Source organism: Gracilinanus agilis, chromosome 2, assembly GCF_016433145.1.
Source record: "Gracilinanus agilis isolate LMUSP501 chromosome 2, AgileGrace, whole genome shotgun sequence".
Classification (NCBI taxonomy): domain Eukaryota; kingdom Metazoa; phylum Chordata; class Mammalia; order Didelphimorphia; family Didelphidae; genus Gracilinanus; species Gracilinanus agilis.
In genome coordinates, this window is record NC_058131.1 from 122,375,383 (window position 1) to 122,400,229 (window position 24,847).

General features: G+C 35.3%; 1 protein-coding gene across 1 annotated transcript in view; it reads right to left on the reverse strand.

Moving 5' to 3' along the window:
- Window positions 1–3,421: 3,421 nt before the first annotated feature.
- Window positions 3,422–24,847, reverse strand: part of PPP3R1 (protein phosphatase 3 regulatory subunit B, alpha) — a 30,015-nt gene continuing 8,589 nt past the window's right edge. Inside the window, exons 3-6 of the mRNA XM_044659484.1 lie at window positions 13,378–13,554; window positions 7,577–7,636; window positions 6,390–6,574; window positions 3,422–3,745 (exon numbers count right to left, since the gene is read on the reverse strand). Of these exons, the coding sequence (XP_044515419.1) occupies window positions 3,698–3,745; window positions 6,390–6,574; window positions 7,577–7,636; window positions 13,378–13,554 (470 nt within the window). The 3' untranslated portion in view covers window positions 3,422–3,697. The remainder of the gene's footprint in view (window positions 3,746–6,389; window positions 6,575–7,576; window positions 7,637–13,377; window positions 13,555–24,847) is intronic.

Genomic DNA, 24,847 nt, shown 5'->3' on the forward strand with positions numbered 1-24,847 from the left:
TTTTGAAGGAAATTAATCTCACTAGAGAACAGTTCTGGTAGTTGGGTTCCTTCTTGAATTTTTTGGAAAGTTACTAGACCAAAGTAATATTTCGTTAATAACCAAGAAGTTGATAAGCTTATGCATACATATAGTGACTACTTTTTGAATGTTTCACAACCTTGTACCATGACCCAACAGAAATTAATCTCTTCAATTTGTAAAATGAAGAAAAAACTATCTAAAAGTTATTGAGGAAAATGTATTAAGCACTTTTCAAATGGGTTTATATTTCCAATGCTGATGTTTTAGCAATGAAAATTAAAACATGTAAGATTCATTCTCTTGGATCAGCCTTTTCTGGTGTATTGAAACTAAATCCTAACATTGAACACTCATGCATAAAAATAGTATTTTTGTTCATTTTAGTTTCAATTCAGTAAGTGAAGGAATCTTGGAAATGAAGTACCCCAGGATTTTTTTTTTTTTTACAAAAAGAAGAAAAAAGGTCCAGAGAATAGTAAAATGACTTGCTGGGAGGTCACACAGACCACTGGTGGTACAGCTGGTTCTAGAAATTCCATTAGGCTGCTTTAAGTGAGCATACTCTTGTTTGAATTCTCTTATGTTTTCCAATATAAGGAAGAATTTTACAAATTCACCTAAAACCCTACATTTAGTGTCCCAGGAAAACTTATGGGTATAAAGAATTATCAGTAACTTTCATAGGGCTGAACAATAGCCAAATGTAAATGGAATGTAAGCAAGGTAAGTTTGTAGGAAAATTTAGGATAAGGATATACAGGAGTTTGGTATAAAAGGGAAAAAATCATTAAAGCTATACATACACAAATATTGGAAGGGTTTTTGAATTGTACTGATGCATATCTCACTGGATATATTGTTTCTGAGTGCAGGAAGTAATTTAGAGTTATGTTGATGATTGAGATAATGTGATTTTCTTCCCATGTTGAAGGCAGGAAAGGCTAATGAAAAATTGGGAGGTTCTAGATGGATGAAAAGAAGACAAAAGAATTCAAGAGCTATGATATTGGGGACCAGAAGAATGTGGTGAGGAAAAGTAAGCTCCATTTTAGTAATTTCCATTTTATTAAGTTTTAGGCACATGATGTCCAAGTGAAAATGCCACATCTGAAGGTAGAGGAACTGGGCTATGATCCAATCCAATAACTTGCGTAGCATTTGGAGTTTCTAAGGTCCTCTCCAAGACCCTTTCTATAAATACAATACTACTACTTCCCTGGCCAGTTTCAAACCTAGAGACCTTAATATGTGGGTGGGATGGAGGATTGTTACACATAACTGAAATTAACTTTTTAAGGATAGCTTTTGTCTGGCTGGCCTAGAATCCATGTGAAAGTTCAGGACTTAAGTGCAATTGGTTATTTAAAAAAATTTGCTATGATTATATGAATTTTCAGAATCAATTTCTATAGTTCAAAAAAATATTTCCCTCTAGTGACAAAGAATTAGGTAATTTGATATCATCTTAGATTCTCAGTGATAAGTACCATTCCTGTCTCTGCATTCCCCAGTAAAATACATCACTTCCTTTAACATGGCTTAGAACAGTAGAGATAGTGTAGATCAATTAGTTAACAAAGATCACTTTGAACACATGGTATCAAGTTTCAAATATTTTTTTATTCATATAGTATGAAGGTTCCTAAAGATCCCACACAACATGATGTAGCATGCAGAAGAAAAACTAACATTCAACATAAACCATTCCCCCCCCCCCCCAACACAAACTAAAAAACGACCCTCCCACCCCCCAATCTCCCAGTAAGGAAATATTTGCACTATTTTCTATAACGCCAGCCAAGATATGCACAAGCAAGAGAAATAGAAAGCATTTGCTAAAATATCTGTAACAAATACTTATGTACAAAAAATTCACAAAAGACTAGTTCCCCCTTGAAGCAGAGCACATGGCAGTTGACACTGGAACAGATCAAACCACTGGCTGGGATTATAAGCCACGCACTGATCCAGAGGAAGAAAGTTACATGTAGTGGAGATTTTCAGTTTGAACATTAACATTTACCAAAGTTTGGCAACATTATCTTTTTAAATTATGCAAATTATGTAAACAAGAGGTACATTTCAAATCGATCTACATGCAAAACTCCATGTCATGCAAGGACACCAAGCACCTGGATTTCTCTCTCACAGACAGAGCCCATGATGTGCAGCACTCAGTTGAAGGAACAGCTATGGCAGATAGATGCTCAATTTGAGAAGGTTCATACAACATTACTTTCCTGTTGCTGATTATAAAACCAGTGAAATAGAAAAATTAGGAAAGACTGTACTGCCCTAAAAGTTTAAATAAAAATTTTTTTCCAGCCAATAGTACCATTGCAGAAAGGGAAGGGTAGTTGTTAGAACATGATTTACTACTTTTATGTCACACAAATATAGCAAGTTAGCATCCGTTACAAATTATTTCAGCAAATATTTAGACCTTCTGTTAGAGATAGTACAAATTTAGATAATGGAAAGTTTCCTCTTTCTATGGCATAGGTTAACAAGATTTTCCCATTGTATGAAATATACGTGTATAAATATGTGTACATAATACATATAAACACGCATTAAATATTCATTAATTAGACTACCTACAATAGGTTACATTACCTGCATTCTTCTAGTGCAGAAGGGAAACATGATTCCAACATTAAATTTAAGGACAAACATTTTCTCACTACACAATATATCAAAAGTGAGAGAATTCTGGATAATTGCATGATATTCTCAAATTCTTCTCATGATTAAGCAATGCATCAAGACAAACCTAGCTGTTGTATAAAATAAACCCATTGCAGTTGATAACTTACATTGCTTAGGGATATTTTAATAAATGCAACTGTTCCCACAGTTACTAAGTTATAGAATGAAGTGGCTAACAAGCATTGCACAATTACTATATGAACACAAGGACTAGTTCTTGGCATTAGCATTTAAATTACATTTTTTTCCCCATTCATCAGAAGTGTATTAAAAGCTGCTTAGCAAAGAGACACAGTCCCTGGTAATATATTAACAGGTATAAATAAACTTGGACTCCTGTGTTACAAAAAGTAATTAAGGTAAATAGCAGGAAGTTGACGATGCTTTATCAATCTGTCAAGAGACATCTGAGTATCACAGGAAAACAGTTGACCTAACACCCAGTTTAAATTTTACAGACTTCTACTATACATATAAAACTGTGTGAAATAAAAGTAAGGATGTATATATCCATATTTCGAACTGTTTATGTTCTGCTTGGCACTTTTGTATTCTAGTTTTGCTTCTGAATCAAGTATATTAAATTAAAGCCAACCTACTACATATAGAAAGCTACATATATCTATATATAAATATTTACATATGTATATATAGATATTTCCTTGTTATAAAAGATGAAGAAAAAAATAAATTAAAAAGCCAACCCTTCCCTTTCTCCACCACACTGAAATGGTTGCTCTTTTCCATCTTGCTGTCCTTCAGACTTTAAAGTGCTACACGGAGTTATTGAGAGAATAAGAGTTCAATAACACTTAGTTGGCTTCATGAGGCTCATGTTGGAAAATGTGGCTTCACAGAGAAAAATACTTCCATTTAAATACACAGATAGCATTGCTGGACGTCTTGAGCAGATCTTCAGAGATGGAGAAGAAAGCAAAAGTGTTGGGTGGTGCTCTAAAGAGAGTCAAACATCTACCACCATCTTTTTGTGGATATCTAGGCCTCCTACAACCTGAAAGATAGCAATAAATGAAACTTAACACAAGCTGAGAAATCTCTCTTTATTAATGCAATGGTCTTGCCAAAGTTACCATATAAACAAACAAGTTGCTGCCTAAAATCTATTATTTTCAGGAGTTGGAACTTTTCACAAAGTTGTCTCAAGTTACAATTTTCATGGGCTTTCTTTCTCTTCTCCCTCCAAGTCAAGAAATGATTTATTTTTAATCCAGATAAAAACAACATTGAATTATATTTGAAAAGCTAACTTTACAGGCCTTTCTTTGTGCTCTGGGAACTTAGTATCGGATGGTAAAGTTCAAGTTTTAAAGTTGTTCTGAAAATCCAATATGGGTGCCTCTGATTATTCTATAAGAATAACCTATTAAGAAATAAAACAAATGAGTGAAAATTGCTGTGTACTATTTTCTTATGGACTTAAATTCTATAATATGATAAAATAGCTAATATTGCTATTATTTAATCAAACTTCTATTACTAATGTTATTTAATGACAGCTACCATATTTAATAAAAGCAGCTTCTAAATGAGTAAAATTGACTATCATTTTCTCATAGACTTAAATGTGCACAAATTGTAATATGATAGAAGATGCTACTATTAATATTACATAAGATTGTGATTACTATTATTTACTAGAACCATTGCTTTTATTTTGTAAGACATCTATTTAACAAAATTACTAATATTTCATAGGATATCTATTATTGCTATTACTTAATAAAACAACAACTACTCTTATTTTACAAAATAGCTTCTAAAATGAATACCTAGCCCTAAATGTAAAATATTTCTATTCTCTAAATATCTATACTCTAAATACAGCCCCTGACATGAACACATACCCTTTACATGTAACCAATGACCTGATAAACCAAATCAAAATCCATCCCAGCTTGAGTAACCTTATTGGCTACAGTACTGCAACCCTCCACCACCCCCACCCCCCATGCCAATGCTCCCAATAATTCCCTCTTCCTAGATGGCTACTGCCTGTGGGAGGAAACAAACAGGAGAGTAAATGCCTAAAGCTTCCTCCCCTCTCCCATCAGTGTCTAGTCCTGGCCTTGCCCATCTCCTCAGCCCTGTGTTGCTTATTATCCTCATCACATTCCCTCTTGGGTAGTAAAACAAACACAGTTTTCTGCTTTCCCCTCAGAATCTTCCTTTGATCCTTTGTACCCAAAGGTACATCTTTAACACCCATAGAGCAACTTTCTCTGCAGTGGCACACAGAAAAGGAGAAATGGGCTGGGTCTGGAGGGACGATATGTGGAGAACTGGCTGCAATGTGACTCCCAAGGCTTGTCTCCAACTACTCCATGCTGTGCAGGCAGTGACTGGTTTTGCTCTTTCTCTGACAGGACAAGCACTTTCATGGTTCAGTTCTTAGACTGTTTCTTCTGAACAAACACTTTATAAACTCTTAGAAAATAGTCTGTGAGTCTGTCTTTGTCACTTAGATTCTGAGAATACATGTATATATATGACATCACATTACTTTATGCAGAGCTCAGAAATATATTTGTTAAAAAGATGACTAAGCTCTAAACTTAATAGGAGCAGCTATGGGCATTCATTTTCCCCATCCTCTCTGTCACTACTCAAAACTATTTTAACAGCTGACAATCATGATTATTTTCATGAAACTTATCTGTAATTTCATTGGTGTAGGAAGTCCCAGGGTGACCTGTCCTGCACCAATGCAGAAAGGAATCTGCTATAAGCTCAGAGCCATAAAAGCACCCTTGGGAGCTGAGTGTTCAGGTGCTTTGCCCAGTGCTCTACATACATGTGGCCAGAGAAGGCACTTGAGACTAGATGGTTGTGAACCTGAGGTACCTCTTTATCTAAGTCACCCTGCAAAAGCACTTTGCAAATGATATTCATGTTTATAATTCTGTCTCAGATATTTTTGTCTCAGAAATGAAAAAAAAACTGAAGCTCAGGTTAAATGACTTGCTCTTAGACACATAACTAGTAATGGTAAGGAGAAAATGTGGGACCTGGGCATCTCCTGAATCAAGACCAGCACTTTCTCTACTGCACCTGGCTCCCTCTCAGGTACCTCTAATTACAGAAAAATACTATTCCCACAATCACAAATTGCACTATTAAATCCAGCCAATTGTTAAACAAAGGCACTATAGTGATACCCAAGTAGGTCCAATTTAACAAGCAGTAAGTAGAATCATTTTTATAAAAGAAACATGCAGAATAAATTATCAGCATTGAAACTTATAAACTATACTAGTACATTCATCTTTATAGTTAAGTTTTATACTTAACTATATAGGAATTCAGTTACTCGATAGGAATTCAGTTACTAGTGCCATTAGTTTATACTATATTAGCAATATTTAGTCAAGTTATCATAAATGTTAATTCCCATAATTATTAAAATATTTTAATATTATGACTTTATTGTGACTAGTAAAGCAACTTCATTTAAAATAGTTTAAAGACAACTGAAAATCTGACACAAAAAAAAGGATAGTCCTGTGAAATGACAAGCCAAAACTAAATGACATAATGCAAATGAGATGCAAGGTGTTTTTTAAAGTATTTTTGCCTAAACCACCAGGCATAACTAAATAAGTTATAACTAATAAAAAACCTGTAATATGTATACATACAGCACAGAATTCTTCAAAGGATATTCTTCCATCTCCATCCTTATCTGCATTAATTATGGTTTTGTCTACAATTTGTTGTAATTGTGTGTCTTTCAGATTGTTCCCCACCATCATCTTCAGCACCTGGAAGAGCTCCCCATTGGAAATATAGCCATCTTTATCCATGTCATAGATTCGGAAAGCAACTTTTAAGAAAAAGTAAGGAATAGTCAATTCACACCAAAAAATCATTAATATTAGTATTATACAAGCAATTTAATTACTAATATTTATGGGTTTAGTTCCCAGACTTTTGTGTATTAAGTTATTTTACAAATGCTACTAGAAAGTTTTACGGTATTTCTGTCAAAAACTATTCATCCTGGGGCAGCTGGGTAGCTCAGTGGAGTGAGAGTCAGGCCTAGAGACAGGAGGTCCTAGGTTCAAATCTGGCCTCAGCCACTTCCAGCTGTGTGACCCTGGGCAAGTCACTTGACCCCCATTGCCCACCCTTACCACTCTTCTACCTATGAGAAAATACACCAAAGTACAAGGATTTAAAAAAAAAAAACAAAAAAAAACTATTCATCCATATTCACTAGGCATACTATGCCTCAGTGAGAACTTAGAACTTTTATCTTAGAATATGAAAGTAATGTATTTCTTTTTTTGGATATTGAGGCTAAATATTTTTTATTTTAAGCATGTTAAGCATTAATAATTATATTAGAATTTATCATTTTCAATAAACAATTTCTGACATTATGAAATATATTTTGATGAATTAAACTTTTAGGATAATGAAATGTCTACATATTTCCCTCTATTTAGCTAGAAAATGAAATGTGTGAATAATGGCAGAGTTGAGGGGAATAAAAACTACTTGATCCAGAGTCAATAGAATGCAATTTCTATCTCAGTCCTAAACACTGGTTACCTGGCCACTGAAAAAATCATTTTACTTCTTTTGCTTTCTGTTTCCTTATCTGTAAACTGAGGAATACAATCTCTGAGGTCCCTTCCATGCTAAATCCTGTGATTACAAAGTTATTATCCCTTAAAAGATCCTCAACTAGGATTTGGATCATTAACATCTACACCAAAGATCTTACACAGAGAATGCTTAGAAGTACATAATAAGCATCATATATTGTATATTATGGATTTTAAAAGAGATTATTATAATGTGAAAAAATTTAGATACTTACACCTTAATTTCTGTTCTTTATCTCCTTTGACACTGAACTGAGAAACTCCTTCAATGAATTCTAAAATGGAGAAAGTACAAAAATTTATATTTCTCATAGAAAAACAAATTATTTTACATACTCAAAAAAAGGATTTCTGTTCATTTTCAAAAACTAAAAATGACCTCAAGGGCACTATAACACCAATGGAAAGGGTTATGTTCAAAAAGGGGAAGCCTAGTTGGATGGATAAGGACATTGTCTGACACTCTGACCACACTTTCCTTGCCTAAGAAGAGCTACCCCGAGAGACAATAGTCACTATTCAATTTAGCAAACACTTATTAATGCTCCTTCTATGTTGGAGAGATTAAAAAAAAATAGATAGTGGGGTCTTCTGAATGCTCTTATTGTAGACATTGTGTTGATGGCATCAAATCCCAATTCAGTATTGAGACTACTCAATGAAATTCACAGCCACACATGAGGCTAACACAATCCATGTAGGGTGAAAAAAAAAAAAGACAGATGACATATGTTAATTGTTTAGACTGTGATATGCAGTAGAATAGAGTAACTCATAAAATCAGTCCATCAGTATACTTAGTACTAGAGATGTACAGTGATCTCAACTCTAAGGAAGAAAATAAGTTGGATTACTTAGGAAATTGCACAACTATTCTAACTTGCTTCCTGACCAAAACAAAATGATTTTTGCCTTCAATCTTTACTATATAAAGTTATAAATGATGGATTGACACCACAATCTCTGAAAATCCCAAACTACAGGTGTCAAAAAGAATAATGGAGTCAGTGAAGATAGTCTGCCAATAATCATTTACTTGCAAGAGATGGTGAAAAAATATATCAAGAAATAAAGGTTAGGAGATGGAGGGGGGCACTGGTTATGTAGCACTAGTAATAATAGCTACCATTAACATAGTATTTTAAGTGCTTGCAAACCTTAAAGCATCAAAGCAACCTGAGAGATAGGAACTGCAAATATATCCATTTTACAGGAATATTATTATCGTTCCCTTTTAAAATAATGGGAGGTTATTCTTTTCTTAAAATTTTAATTTATTTAATTAATCAATTTAGAATATTTCCCCATGATTCATGTTTCATTCATTCAAATTCCTTCCCCTCCTTCTTCCCCCCTCCCATAGCCAATGAGCAATTCCATTCCAAACAAAATTCCATCATTGTTCAAAACCTATTTAATGGGAAGTTATTCTAAGCTGTTAGAATAACAACAGCTAACATTTATACACTTGAGGTTTGCAAAGTACTTTACATTTATTATCTCATTTGAGGGTCACAACAATACCACAAGAAAGGCACTTATTGTTCTCTTCGAGTGATGAGAAAACGGAAGCTAAGAATAAAGACACACAATAAGTTAGTGTTTGAAGTAGAATCCCCTTGCTGTATCCCCTCTGTCACCTAAGCTGCTTCTATTAAGGAGACTGAGCTTGAGAGGTTGAGGCTTTGCTCATAGTAACAGAACTCCTAAGTGTCAGAGGTGGAATATGATGTCATTTCTTTTTCTTTTTTGTTTAACTCTTATCTTCCATCTTAGAATCTACATAAAATATCTGTTCCAAGGCAGAGAGCAGTAAGGGCGAGGTATGGGCATTAAGTAACTTGCCCAGGGTCACATAGTTAAGCAGTGTCTGACGTCAAATTTGAACCGAGGATTTCCCATCTCTAGGACTGGCTCAAATTCTACTGAGCCACTATTCAACACTTTATCTGTTACACCAGTCAGCCTCAAGTAGGAGTGAGTGATTAAAGAAGCAGAGCATTAGTAGTGCACTGGTAACCAAGGATTGTTCAGACCTACAAGGTCACATCCTCTATAGAAGACTTGTGGAAGGACATTGAGACAAGAATAACATGAGAGTAAAAGGTATGGATGGGTTGCAATTTTTACCAATGAACTATTCACACGAAAGAAATCATGGTTCCACTGAAGTACTTTTAGTATGCAATAGAGGCAGTGAATGTAAAAACAAAAAAATTATAGCCCCTGTCTTCAAGGAGCTTATAATTTAGTAAGTGGTTGAAACATATAAAGTACAAATTAGGTGAAAACAGCTTTTCTCTTAGCTAGAAAGAAGTCCATTCCAAGACTTGAAGACAGAACATGCCAATGCTCAGAGGCAGAAGTCTGAGGAAAGGCGACAAGTTGTAGTGGGACTAGAATGCACAGTGCACAAAAGGGAGCAGCACCAAGTTAATTTGGAAAGGTGAGTTCAATTTAGCCTATTTCATACCAGAGGAGGGAATGTACATTTTATCCTATAGATCTTTGGCAGTCACAGAAGCTTCTAAGCAGTATGATAGTGGCATCAAATTTGTGTATTCAGAGGGTGACAATGGCTGCTGTGGAAAGAATAGATTGGGGAAAGAAGAAAAGTTAGGAGGTTATTACAGTAACCCAAAAAGAGGTAATAAGAGAATGAAACTAGGGTGGTAGTAGCAAGAGTAGAAAATAAGAGTCATGGGTACAACTTGACAATATAACAAACAAAAGGTAGTCTGGAGGCTCAGCACCAGCGTTATAAGCATTTATTAGTAAAGAGAGCTGGACAGAGTTAGAAAGAGAGCTTGACCTTTCTAACTTAAGGTAAGATCAGGTCCCAAATTTTAAACCCACTTCCCAGCTTGGGCTTAAGAACCCCATCTGTGGCCACTAGCTTTCAAACATCATGCTGTCTGCCTTTCCATGGCAACATTCTGCTGGCTCTCCCATGTTGTCACTCCCACTGATGCCAAGGGACGTCAGAAGACTCCAGCTTCTTGACAAGTTACTCTGTGACATCCACCTCAAGATGGAGATATTTTACTTCACACAACAACTGACCAGATTTTAAGAGTGAAGAAAAAGGGAAGATTCAAAAGAAGCTTGAGGTTTGAAGCCCAAGTGGCAGATAGAATGCTTCTGCCACTAACAGAAATAGGCAAGTTAGGAGGGCTAGTTTTTGTGGGAAAACAATCAAGCCCAATTTTTAATGTTTGGTTTTAGATGGCAATAGGATTTGTAGATATACAGGTATTTTCATACTGAAAACAAAATCTTAAGACAAGAGAAATGTAAAATAGGAAGTTCTTTCTTTTTTTTGTTTGTTTGTTTTTAAACCCTTAACTTCTGTATATTGGCTCCTAGGCAGAAGAGTGGTAAGGGTGGGCAATGGGGGTCAAGTGACTTGCCCAGGGTCACACAGCTGGGAAGTTTCTGAGGCCGTATTTGAACCTAGGACCTCCCATCTGTAGGCCTGGCTCTCAATTCACTGAGCTACCCAGCTGCCCCAGGAAGTTATTTCTTGAGAAAAAAATGAATCAAAGGAAGGTAATGTAATCACCATCAGAGAAAGAAAAGAGAAAGAGAAGATCCTTAAGGAATGCCCACAATTAGAGGAAGAAGAGCAATCACTTAAAGAAAGTGATACTGTTTGATTCTTCCCAATCAAACATGTAATGAAAGCTGTTGTGGTCACTTGTCCATAGGACACTGAACAAATGCCATTGATTTAACACAGATCAAAATAATTTTTAAGTCTGCAAAAGACATTGTTACAGAACCCACAAAGATTTGTTATAGATAGCTATAAAATTTAGATTCTAAACATAAATAAAGGGACAGCTGGGTAGATCAGTGGATTGGGAGCCAGGCCTAGAGAAGGGAGGTCCTGGGTTCATATCTGGCCTCAGACACTTCCTAGCTGTGTGACCCTGAGTGAGTCACTTAAACCCCACTGCCTAGCCCTTACCACTCTTCTGCCTTAGAACCAATACATAGTATTGGTTCTAAGACAGAAGGTAAGGATTTTTAAAAAAATGAATAAAAAGCATTCAAAGATAGTCAACTAGATTCCTCTCTTAGTTGATTGCTTATTGGTTTTGGCAGATATTAGTAACAATAAAGCATTGTTGTAGCAATAGCAGCTAATAAGAGTTTTATGTTTTGCAAAATGCTTCCAAATATTTCACTTTATTGTCACAACAAAACCGGGATGTAGGTTCTATCACCACCCCCATTATGTAGATAAAGAAATGGGAGTCATTTTACCCAGGGTCATACAGCAAATAAAGTGTTTGAAAGCCAGATCTGAACTTGGGTCTTCCTGATTCCAGAACCAACAATCTATTTGCTGCACTATTACAACTCCCACCAAAATTTGGCAGCATAAAGTGGAAACTGGAGAAAATGGTGTGGGAGGATGGGCCTGCCAAAAGAGGTGGGAAGCTACCAGGCACTTTCTAGACTAGATTTGAACTTAGGTCTTCTTTCTGACTCCTAGTCCAGTGTTCTATCTATTGCGCCATCTAGCTGCCTCAATAGGACAAATGTCAAAGGTAGAAAGAAGGAAACTAAACGTTTTTAATCAGAGTATCAGTATTCTATCATATGTAACTTATTGCCAGCAAAGGAAAAAAGAATAGGTGGTCAGATCAATGCAGTGTTTACATTTTAAGGATACCAGATAGTAAAAAATTAATAATCATTAATATTCTACCGTTTTTGAAAGTTGAACATGATTATCAAAGAGCGCCAAGATAAAAAAATATTTAAGTGCCTACTATATGCACCATCATTCATCTGATAGAACTATTCAGGTCCTTCATTCTGAAACCTACTCTTAGGGAAAAACAAAACAAAACAAAGCTCTTTGTTCTTTTAAAAGTATAATTTGATAGTTGTTATACTTTTTTGCCAGAGTAAAATTTTTTTTCCTTCCAGATATCTTAGAATTATTTATTTATATTGAAAACAAAAACACAACCCTTACCTTTCATATTAGAATCAATACTATGTATTGGTTCCAAGGCAGAAGAGAAGTAAAAGCTAGGCAATGGAGGTTAAGTGACTTGCCAAGGGTCAAACAGCCAGGAAGTGTCTCCAACCAAATTTGAACCCAGGACCTCCACTGTCTCTGGGCCTGGCTCCTTAGAATCATTTAATACAAATCCTGTTATAACTTTTATTTTAAATGATCTCATTCCTTACTGTCAAGCCAACAACTCTGTGAGGTATATTGTACTAAATAACACTCTTGTTTTAAAGTTGAAGAAAATGAGTCCTAGAGATGTTACATGATTTGCCCATGGTCAATAAATCCATGTCTATATTTCAGACTCCAAATTTGCTAACACCAGCTAGTCAAATTTAGACTCTCTTTAAAAGTTACCCAAAGAACAATGATCCAATTAAAAAGCTAATTTTCTTAAACAACTAACAAAAAAAGGATGAATTTTATAATCAGAACTGACAGTACTTGAAGGATAGGAAAATGTCCAAGTACTCATACAAATATGAAATCAAATTTACAGTATCTATTAACAAAACAACTACAGAAGTATATATAGCAGATTGTCATTGTAAAATCCAGATTAGCTAAAGTAAATAATCCTGGCTAAGGTAATACATGCACACAGTCCATTCAAAATTTCATACTACATATTCCATATATTCCCAGAAGCCACAAAATTGGCTTTTAAAGTTAATCAAAGTTGAAACTTGTTTTCTAAGCAGAGAAACACTTTGATCCAAATATTCACTAAGGTATTTTAAAGAGTTAAATATCAGTTTATTTTCCTCAAACTAATTTTGTTCCCAAAAAGAAACCCTTAAAGCTTTAATGACATATTCCATTTGAATGATATATTGATCCTGAAATGTATGGAAACTATCTTACTGCAGTCTGAATTAATAAGAACTAAGACATTTAAAAATTTCAGAAACTTTGTGAACATAAGAATTATAATGAAGGTAACACATATTTCTTAAGATTTTTATGTTAAAACTAATTTCTTACCTTTGAAGTCTACTTCTCCATTTCCATCTGTGTCAAATATATCTATTACTCGTTGAACTAATGGATTCTGTTGCAACTCGGGCAAAGACATGAACTCTTCCACACTCAAAGAACCAGAGTTGTCCAAATCAAGCTTCTTAAATCTCTTCCCTAGCCTTTTAATTTCATCGGCATCAACTAAAAAAAAAGGGGGGTGGGGGGGGACAGATGTTTAAATATCAGTTTTACTATACTGTTTATCAACAGAGTAAATCATTATTTTCCTAGCAGTTTAGTCATTTCATTTCCAATTGTGACACATAAAGCATATATTTTAATTCTACTTGCCTATACTCTTCTCATGAAGTGTAAATAAATTATACAAACAAATTTTATAGATGTTACCTTTTTTTTTTCCAATGCCTGCCATGTGGAAATCTCCAGTACTTCACAGAAGTAAGGATTTGATAATGCTTAGCTTATCTTGGTGGTCACGTGGCTTTCTAAGACAACTAAATCCCTTATGGTATTTAAAAGCACTATCCCTCTTATTCTTAACCCAAACAATTTATAAAATGGAAAATCAGTCAACTTCAACTCTTTAAAATACTTCTGGTTTAAAACAACAAAAACCATAACATACAGGCAGCATGGTATATGGAAAACAGAATTAAATTTTAGGCAAAATTAGCCTTGGGTTCCAGTATAAGTTCACTGAAACTACTATGGCTGTGTGATCTGAGGCAGTTTCAAGAGAATTACAACCATATACATTCCTGACACCTAAACAAGAATCTCTTCCATAATATGCTCTATTTGTAAGTCCTCTATCCCTCCTTGCTTGGAAAGCCCCTAATGAGAACACCTCCCCACCCCCAACCCATCCCATTTAGTTATAAACATTAGGAACTCCACAGAAGTTAGAAGTCATCCTTGACTCCTCATTCCCACCCCCATATCTAATCTGCTGCCAAATCTTGACTATCTTGCATGTCTCACAGAAGTGCCAGCAGCCTGGTGCAGGCCCTCATCATTTCATGCCTAAACTGTTGCAAGGCTATTGGTGGATGTCCCTGCCTCAAGTCTCTCCTCAATCCAGTTTACCTTCCATTCAGCTATAAATTAATCTCTGTAAAGTAAAAATCTTACCAAGTCAAGCCACTCTCTTTCCTATTCAATAAATTCCAGGAGCTTCCTTATACCTTCAGGATCAAATATAAAAGCTTTTCAAGATGCTCATTTACAGGATCCTCAACTACATCTCCAGGCTTTTGATACCTTAATCTCTGCCATCTCATGGGAAACTGGTCTCCTTGCCATTCTTCTAACAAATCACTCATTTTCTGACTTGCAGTATTTTCACTGGCCACTCTGCATGCCCAGGGTCCTCTTTACTTGGCTTCTTTCAACTAACAACTAAAATCTTATTTTAAAAAAGAAATCTGTTCCGCATATTGTTGCCCCACAGTTTTCCGTGTTGTCTCCTCCAATGGACTGGGAGCCATTTGGAGGCGGGCCTACCAGTGTCTAGTGAATTAATAGTGCTTAATAAATGTTTTCTGATTGAATTACAGATTTAAATCTGGAAGGGTTTTTGGGTCCTCTAGTCTGACATCCTTATTTTACAAATAGAGAAATAAGTTTAGAAAAATAAAATAACTTGCCCTAAAAGTCACAACGGTACTAAATGGTAGAATCAGGCTTTGAACCCAAGTTTGGAGGTTCTAAATCCAGGGCTTTTTTACACTGCACTATGTGAGAAGAATAGTCCCAAATCCAAAAATAAAGAGAAAAAGCTTTCCCAGAAGTCAGTAACAAAAAGAGAAACTGTAACAAAACCTATGCACCTTACTAGAAAGTAGTAGTCACAACTTCCATGTTTGGCTTACTTTTATAAAAAATGATGAAAACTGGTTGACTTTTATTCATTCCCTTTTCTGACCTAGATTTTAAACAAGTTAAAGAGGTAAAACAATAGAAGTGGCTGAAACATATTAGAATAAGGGCAACATACTAAGTCCAGATTAGTAAATGGTCTGAATGATATATTTTGCCTTGTGAAATATGAACTATATGTTATCTTTTATTCATAAAAGCTTAATTTTTGGCACTTGAATATCATCTATTCTAGAATGTGCTCAATTGGGCCTCAAATTGTTCATACTGTTCATAATATTAGCTGTTATACTGGGGTAGTCATTCCTAAAGGTGAGTTATTCTCTTTTATCTGGGGGAAGAGAACACCTTTCCCATGACTAATATCACTAGAGGTCTCTGACATTTGCAAAATGTGACTAGTTGTTGTTAAAGAAAGAAGATAAGAACAGAAATGTATAATCATAATTTCATTAATGAAGGTTTGCCCCAGTTTCTCCTGCACCACTTTGCAGAGTATCTTCCCTGATCATCTTCCATGCCTAGAAAGTTCTTCTTCATGTCTATCTCCTGGATTCTTTCAAGACTCAGCTAAAATCTCACCTATCTATAAGAAACCTTAGGGCAGTGATGGGCAAACTTCGGCCCCCTGAAATGTTCTATCTGGCTCCACGACATTATTTCTAATCTGACAAATACAATGAATAGGATATAATACAATGAAACTTAAGAGTTGCCTTAGAAACAGACTGACAGATGTACATTTCCTTTGGCCCCCTCTTTAAAAAGTTTGCCCTTCACAATTCTCAGATAAAGAAATCAAAACTATCAATAAGCACATGAGGAAGTGTTCTAAATCTCTAATAATTAGAGAAATGCAAATCAAAACAACTCTGAGGTATCACCTCACACCTATCAGATTGGCTAAAATGACAGCAGGGGAGAATAATGCTGGAGGGGATGTGGCAAAATTGGGACATTAATGCATTGCTGGTAGAGTTGTGAACTGATCCAACCATTCTGGCTGGCAATTTGGAACTATGCTCAAAGGGCTATAAAAGACTATCTGGCTTTTGATCCAGCCATAGCACTGCTTGGTTTATACCCCAAAGAGATAATAAGGAAAAAGACTTGTACAAAAATATTTATAGCCATGCTCTTTGTGGTGGCAAAAAATTGGAAAATGAGGGGATGCCCTTCAATTGGGGAATGGCTGAACGAATTGTGGTATCTGTTGGTGATACACTGTGGTACAATCGAACATAACAGACTTCTCTAAGCAGCAATGCAAGGATCGACAGCAAGGCTGAGGGACTTCTGAGAAAGAAAACTAGCCACATTCAGAGGAAGAACTTTGGGAGGAGAAACACAGAAGAAAAACAATTGCTTGAACACATGGGCTGATGGGGATATTATTGGGGATGAAGACACTAAACGATAACTCTAGTCCAACTATCAATAATATGGAATTAGGTCTTAATCAATGATACATGTAAAACCCAGTGGAATTGTGCGTAGGCTAAGGGGAGTTAGGGGGGTTTGGGGAGAGGGAAAGAACATTAAACATGTAACTATGGGAAAATATTCAAAATAAAAATATAATTTAAAATAAAATAAAAATAATAAAAAGTTTGCCCATCTTGTTGAAAGATGGTCATTCTCATTTTCTAAACAAGGTCCCAAGTTTTAAAATATGCAAAGCTGGGTCCCCATATAAGTTCTTTTCATCTTTGAGTTAGTGTTTGGTAGCAAATATTCAATCAAAATAATTTTATTAATCTGGTGAAGTAATCTAATCTAGCTCTTATAGAGCTGAATTTAGCTATAGCAAAACTTAATTTATGCTTAACTCACTTTATATCAATGAAGGCGGACCTTGTAGCAATGGAGTGCTGGACCCTGCCCCTCCCAGACCAAGTGCCATGCCTATTTGCCCCTAGAAAACACATGCAGTGGCTCTTCCCCTCCCCCCGCAGTATCCGGTGTACCCTGTCCCTTACTCCACACAGGGGAAGGAGAAAGTGCTCCCATTGGGCTGCTGAGCTAAAGGGGTGGGTGATAAAACATCATAATTGCCTAAACTCACCTAAATTCACAAACCAAGAAGCAGACAAAACTTAAGAGCAATGATTAATTTTTTGTGTTAAGTACATACAACTTTGTACTTAATTAAAAAAATTAATGAAAATAATTTTTAAATTTTGATTTCACATCAATTACATTTACCAAGGAGTTATTCAGAAATGGATATTGATCATCATATTTGTTAACTGTTTACATATTTTAAATACAAAATCCTGTCTAGAAAAACCTGATACAAATATTTTCCCCCCCAATTCACCATTATCCTGTTAGATTTGTCTGTGCAGGCACTTTTCAATTTCATGTAATCAAAGTTATCTATTCGATCTTTATTAATTATCACTATTCTTTGCTTGGATAAGACTACATCTCCTACCCATAGTTGTAAGAGGCATATGATGTGCTTCTCTTCTAATATTTTTCACAGTATGATCTTTAAAATTAATATATGGTTGGAGTGTGGTATAAGACATTTTAAGCCTAATTTCTGATAAGATTATTTTCCAGTTTTTCTGACAATTTTCATCCGTTAATTTTTTCCACTTTATTTTGGTTGAGTTCCACTGTATATGCTCTCCCTTGTCTAGTCTGTTTCACTGATTTGTCTACTTTGGAAACAGTACCAGATGGTTTTGATGGCTGCTGGTTTAAAATGGGTTTAGAAATTCTATTCCACTTGACCCCTATACCTTTTTTCATAATTTATTTGACATTTTAGGAATTTTATTTTTCTAAATGAATTTTTTATAATTTGATTTGTGTAGAGTTTAAAATTTAAATTAACTCTGGTAGTATCATCATTTTTATTTAATTGGCACTGCTCTCACATGAACTGGGCATTCTTTCAGCTATTTCCATTGTTCTCTGTTTCTTTTAAGGAACATTCTAATTGAACCTCAAGTTTTTTAAGGCTTTGGTAGATTGACCTCTGAATATTTTATGTATTTTGTAGTTAATTGGAATGTTTTGTTTTCCATTATTGCTTTTTAGATTTAGATTTTACATTTGTTATGCAGAAATGCATTGTTGAAGGTTTACTTTGTAGTATACAACTTTGTTGAAGTTTTTAATTGTCTTGTAACTTTGTTGATTCCATAAGGCTTTCAATGTACCACCAGATCATTAGCAAATGGAAAGTTTTATCTCATCTATCTTTAGACCTTTGATTTCTTTTTCTCATCTAACTGCAGTTTTTAGTATTTCTCTATTATCAAATCATAGAGGGGAGGCTAAGCATCTTTGCTTTACTCTCTTGTTGACTGGGAAATTCTAGGGTAACCCCATTGCATATAAATAGATGTGTTTTATGCTGACTGCTTTCCTAATGCTGAATCACTTCTGCATCTTTGGTACAAATCCAACTTAGTCATTATGCATGGGGTAATTTTTTTGGGATAATACTAAATAAGAATAATATTAAATATAAGAATGATATCTTGGATAATACTGATAAAGTATGATTTAAACAGCTGGAGGAATAGTCTATGCAACATGGCTAAGCTGCACCAATAAAATAAAAATGAAAATACTACCAAAGTTAACTTCTGTTTTTTAATGCAAATTACTGAAGGAATAGTTTATAGAATTTGATAAAATGAAAACAAAATATATTTGAAATTACAAGGTCATATTTCTAGGATAAATTATTATAATCTGACAGGATTTTGTTAAAAATTTTTAAGTTAAAATTTAGTAATGTGAAGTTTTCTTTCTGTTTTATTCTTTTCTGGATTAAGTAGGAGTATATTCAAAAGAATTCTGATAGGTTCTTAGCTTTATTCATTTTTTGAGAATAATTTGTGAAGTATGGGTACTAATTGTTCTCAGAAAGTTTGATGCAAAAGGTCACCTTCTCACCATGCTTTCACCCTTTGATTATTCCTTTGCACTTAATTCTTTTTCTGAGGTTAGATTATTTAAGATCTTTATCTGGTTTTCTGACAGTTTGGGTATATTATATTTTTGAAGGCACTGTTTCTTTTGTCTTTTCAGTTTTGTTAGCATATAACCCATATAATAGGTTCAGATTATTCTTTTAATTTCTTCTAGTTTTGTAGATTTCATCTTGTTCATTTACTATTTTGTTTAGTTCAATTACTGTTGATTTTCTGCCCTCTTTTTAATCAGATTAGCTAAAGGTTTGTCAAGTTTATTAAACTTTTCACCAGATTTTAGCTTTTTACTGATCATTTCCAGTTTATTTCTTCTCTGGATCTTAGTAATTTTGTGATTGTTTTAGGTTTATTTGTTGGCCTTTTAACTTTTAAAAATGCATTCTTTATTAATACTTTTTAAAGCACTGTAATCTTCTGTCTTTTAATACCAAGTATCAGTTCCAAGCAGAAGAGTGGTAAAAGTGGTCAAGGTTAAGCAATTGGACTTAAATGACTTGACTAGGGTCACATGGCTAGGAAGCGTTTGAGTCTAATTTAAGAACAGAAACTTCCTGTCTTCAGGCCTGGATCTTTATCCATTGAGCCACCTAGCTGCCCCTATTAATAGTCTTTTAAAAATTGTGTTAATGTCTATTTTATGTTTGTAAAGACGATTTCCCGTTTCATCACTGTAGCTATACACCATAAATTTTGGTTTATTTCCTTTTTTTATTGTTTTCTTTCATATAACTTTCTATTTCTTCTTTGACATATTGTTTAATTTTGCATTTGGTTGATTTGTTTTGTGGTCCTTGAAACAACTATTTTTATTGTGTTATGTTACGTAAAAGATGTACTTACTATTTCTGCCCTTTCATACTTGTTTTCAATAGATCTCTGCCCTAATACACGGTCCATTGGTGCCAAGAATATGTATATTCCTTTGCAATTCCATTTAGAAGATTCCACAAGTCTTAGCTCGTTTCTCTAGGATTTTTGTTCATTTTTAAGACTGAGAGAAGAATGTTGAAGTTACCTGTTGTGTTACTACATATGTAATCTTTTTAAAAACCCATACCTTCTGTCTTAGTGTATTGAATCTTGTAAGGGCTAGGCAATTGGAGTTAAATGACTTGTCCAGGGTCACACAGCTAGGATGTGTCTGAGGCCACATGTGAACCTAGGACCTCCCTCCTCTTTTTTTCTCTCTCAATTAGTCAGGCAAAATCAATCAATCAATCTCCCATTCCATGTCTCCGATAGGGCAATCCAACACTGACACAAAGTCTCCCTCTGGCAACCCCCATTTGTGGCAACAACTACTTCTCTCAAATTACGCTTTCCCACTCTCCTGGGTGCCTGTTGCTCCCAGGACGCTTGATCTGTCCTTTCAAGTCAAGATGAGTGTTCTCATCAAGCTCCAAATTCTTGAAAATTGTAGTTTACATAAGTTTTGTTTGAGAATTTTAAGAAGTCATGCAACCCAGAAGTCATCACAATATTCTGTTACAGGGGGGCAGCTGGGTAGCTCAGTGGAGTGAGAGTCAGGCCTAGAGACAGGAGGTCCTAGGTTCAAACCCGGCCTCAGCCACTTCCCAGCTGTGTGACCCTGGGCAAGTCACTTGACCCCCATTGCCCGCCCTTACCAATCTTCCACCTATGAGACAATACACCGAAGTACAAGGGTTTAAAAAAAAAACAACAAACAAAAAAAACCAATATTCTGTTACATTTACATACCCTCATTTGCTTAGCTATTCTCCAATTTATGGTTATCTGTATTTCTAGTTGTTTTTTTTTTGTTGTTAGTGCTACTATTAGATTTCAGCTTTCCCTTTTATTAATGACCTGCTCATTACTGGCTATTTCCATATTTTATCATCTTTTCCAACATGCTAGATGTGACATGAAATCTCAAGAGCTGTTCACCTAACTTAACATATCCCATTACTGGAGATCTGGAGTATCCTTTCATATGTATATTGAAAGTTTATAATTCTTTTGAGAACTATTAGTTTTATATCCTTTGCCCATTTAGTCTGATTTTGACACTATGGGTCAGCTGCCATTTCACCTAGGAACTTCCCTCAGCATTTGAGGTCTGCTCCCCCTAAAATGTTTCTAAATCATGCTAGCCCATTCTCCCATAAGTGAGTTCTTCCTGGGGCACCATTTTGGGAAATGGCCTAAATCAGCCAACTTCCATCCCCCTTTCAGTGCTGCTTCTGAATTTCTGAACTTTAATACCATTCCCTACTGGTGAATATTCAACTTCCTTCAATTTCCTTTTGTGTGTTGTCTTCCTCCATTAGAATGTAAGCTCCAGGAGGGGAAGGAATGTTCTTCTTTCTGCTTGATAGATAATAAGCATTTAGCAAATGTTTGCTGCCTCCCTGACCATTAATCTACTGGAGGATAGCTTGTGGTTTTATTATTTTATAGTTGCACTTTATTCTTGGTTATTAGAACCTTTTCAGAAATGTTTAATACAGCTTTTGCTGCAGTTAACGGCTTCCTTAAAAAGTAAGCTCCTTGAGAGTATTGTTTCATTCTTTATATATATTGAACCTATAGCACAATGTACTTAGCCAAAACTTGGTAAATGCTTATTATCTTAGTTGCATTTAATTATATTTATATTAAAGAATATTAAATTAAATAAATGAAAGAATAGTGGGATTCATTAAGTACTTACTATGTGCCAAGCATTATACTAAGGACTGGTGATACAAAAATAAGCAAATAACTAGTACCAGCCCTCAAGGGTTCAAATAGGGGAAAGGATAATACACAAACAGGCAGCTGAAAAGCAGGGAGTGAGGGAGGGGAAGGATGAACACATGAATTGTGGAAGTCAGGGGAAAAAAGGCTAGGAGGGAAGTGAAGGCTGGCCTCCACCTCTCTACAAAATGCCAGTTCTGCCAATGGAAGAAGGGTACAAACCTTACATAGCAATATTCTAAGGCTGCAGGGGTGGCTGGATGGATACTACAGAGTGGGAAGGCCCTAGGCATTAATAAAAATCTCAGGATAAATCCTTCTCTGTTTAGGCTTTGTATGCTTTTTAAAACAAATGAGTGTTATATTTTTTCAAATGTTTTTTCTGTACCCACTGATTAATCATGTGATTTTGGAAAAGTAACACGTTTTTAAAAGAAAGCAAATAAAAGTAAAAAGCAAAATTAACAACACAAACTCTATCCAACATGATGACTGAATGATTATTTAATAGAACATATAAATGATTCAGTCAGTGCCTGGCAAATCTTCATGCAGGTATGAACTGTCACCATTATTGTGCTACTGCAGTCCTGTGACATAGACAAGTTGTCACTATACCACTAGCATTTGAAAAGGAAGTATATATACTTGAGGTTGAAATGAACATAAGGCTAGACCTGGAAGGGACCTCAAAGGCCACCTTTTCTAATATTTTATAGAACTGAGTTCCAAGAGATATTGTGTGACTTGCCTAGGTCATTCTGCCATCTGCCACTTTCTCTCTTGGGGGAGGGGAGGGACTTTCAGACAGACACCTAGAAAATTTGATTGGGGAATCTACTCTCACCTTTGGAACTCCTTCCTCAAGACGAACCTCTCTTGATTGATGAGTAAATGCAAATTCACCTAGCCTTCTTCATCTTTGATTTTTGTATCTTCTCTGGCCTCTGCCTGTCTCCTTGAATCACACTGCCATCTGCCTAGATGAAATAAACATACCACCCCTTTAGCCCACTCTCTACCTCTTACTTTGGGTACAGTAACTGAATCAATACCACCACTACTTCCACAAAGAACCTGTGAATATTCCACCCTATGGATCAACTCATCATCCCTGTGGCTCCCTAAACCAAAACTTTCTTGAGCTACCACTAATGTTACATGTGTTGTAATATGAACTCAGGTGGATGGGACTGAGAGTGGAATGTTTCAATGGCTCATGTGCATCCTTGTATTTCCAGGGCTGGAGCACAGTGCATTTTATTTTTTTTAATCAATAAATTTTTTTTATTTATTTAGAATATTTTCCCAAGGTTCCATGATTCGTGTTCTTTCCCTCCTTTTTCCCTCCCCCCCCCCAAGCTGATAAGCAATTCCACTGGGTTATACATGTATCATTGTTCAAAACCTATTTCCATATTATTCATATCTGCAATTGAGTGATCTTTTAATGCCAAAACCCTAATCATATCCCCATCAAACCATGTGATCAATCATATGTTTTTCTTCTATGTTTCTCCTCCCACAGTTCTTTCTCTGGATGTGGATAGCATTCTTTCTCATGAGTTCCTCTGGATTTTCCTGCTGCTACTAAAGAAGTCCATTACATTTGATTGTGCCATAGTGTATCCATCTCTGTGTACAACGTGCTCCTGGTTCTGCTTCTTTCACTCTGCATCAGTTCCTGGAGGTTGTTCCAGTTCACATGGAATTCCTCCAGTTCTTTATTCCTTTGAGGACAATAGCATTCCATCACCAACAGATACAACAACTTGTTTAGCCATTCCCCAATGGGGGGATACCCCCTCAATTTCCAATTTTTTGTCACTTTATAGGCTCAGCTATGAATATTTTTGTAGAAGTATTTTTCCTTATTATCTCTTTGGGGTACAAACCCAGCAGTGGTGTGGCTGGAACGAAGGGCAAACATTCTTTTGAAGCCCTTTGTGCGTAGTTCCAAATTTCCCTTCAGAATAGTTGGACCAATTCACAACTCTACCAGCAGTGCATTAAGTGTCCCAATTTTGCCACATCCCCTCCAACATTTATTATTTTCTTTTACTGTCATCATATTGGCCAATCTTCTAGGTGTGATGTGGTACCTCAGAGTTGTTTTGATTTGCATTTCTCTAATTATGAAAGATCTAAAACATTTTTTCATGTGCCTATTCATGCCCCTTGGCCATTTATTGATTGGGGAATGGCTTGATTTGTTTTGTACAACTGACTTAGCTCCTTATAAATTTGAGAAATTAAGACTTTTGTCAGAGGTTTTTGTTAAAAATATCCCCCCCCCAATTTGTTGCTTCTCTTCTAATGTTGGTTGCATTGTTTTTTTTTTTTTGGTACACACCCTTTTTAATTTAATGTAATCAAAATTATTTATTTTACATTTTATAATATTCTTTATCCCTTATTTGGTCTTGAATTCTTTCCTTTCCCATAGATCTGACAGGTATACTATTATATGTTCACCTAATTTACTTATAATTTTCCTCTTTCAATTTAAGTCATTTACCCATTTTGAATTTATCTTGGTATAAGGTGTAAGAATGTTAATCTAAACCTAATCTCTCCCATATTGTTTTCCAATTTTCCCAGCAGTTTTTGTCAAATAGCAGGTTCTGTCCCAAAAGCTGGGATCTTTGGGTTTACCAAACACTAGCTTGTGGAGGACATTTAACCCAAATCTATTCCATTGATTCACCCTTCTATCTCTGATTCTGTACCATATTGTTTTGATGATCACTGTTTTATAGCAGTTTAAAATCTGGAACTGCTAGGCCCCCATCCTTCATATTTTTTTCATTAGTTTCCTTAATATTCTTGATCTTTTGTTTTTCCAAATGAACTTTCTTATAGTTTTTTCCGATTCTATAAAAAAAAAGTTTCATGGTAGTTTGATAGATATGGCACTGAATAAGTAAATTCATGTGGAT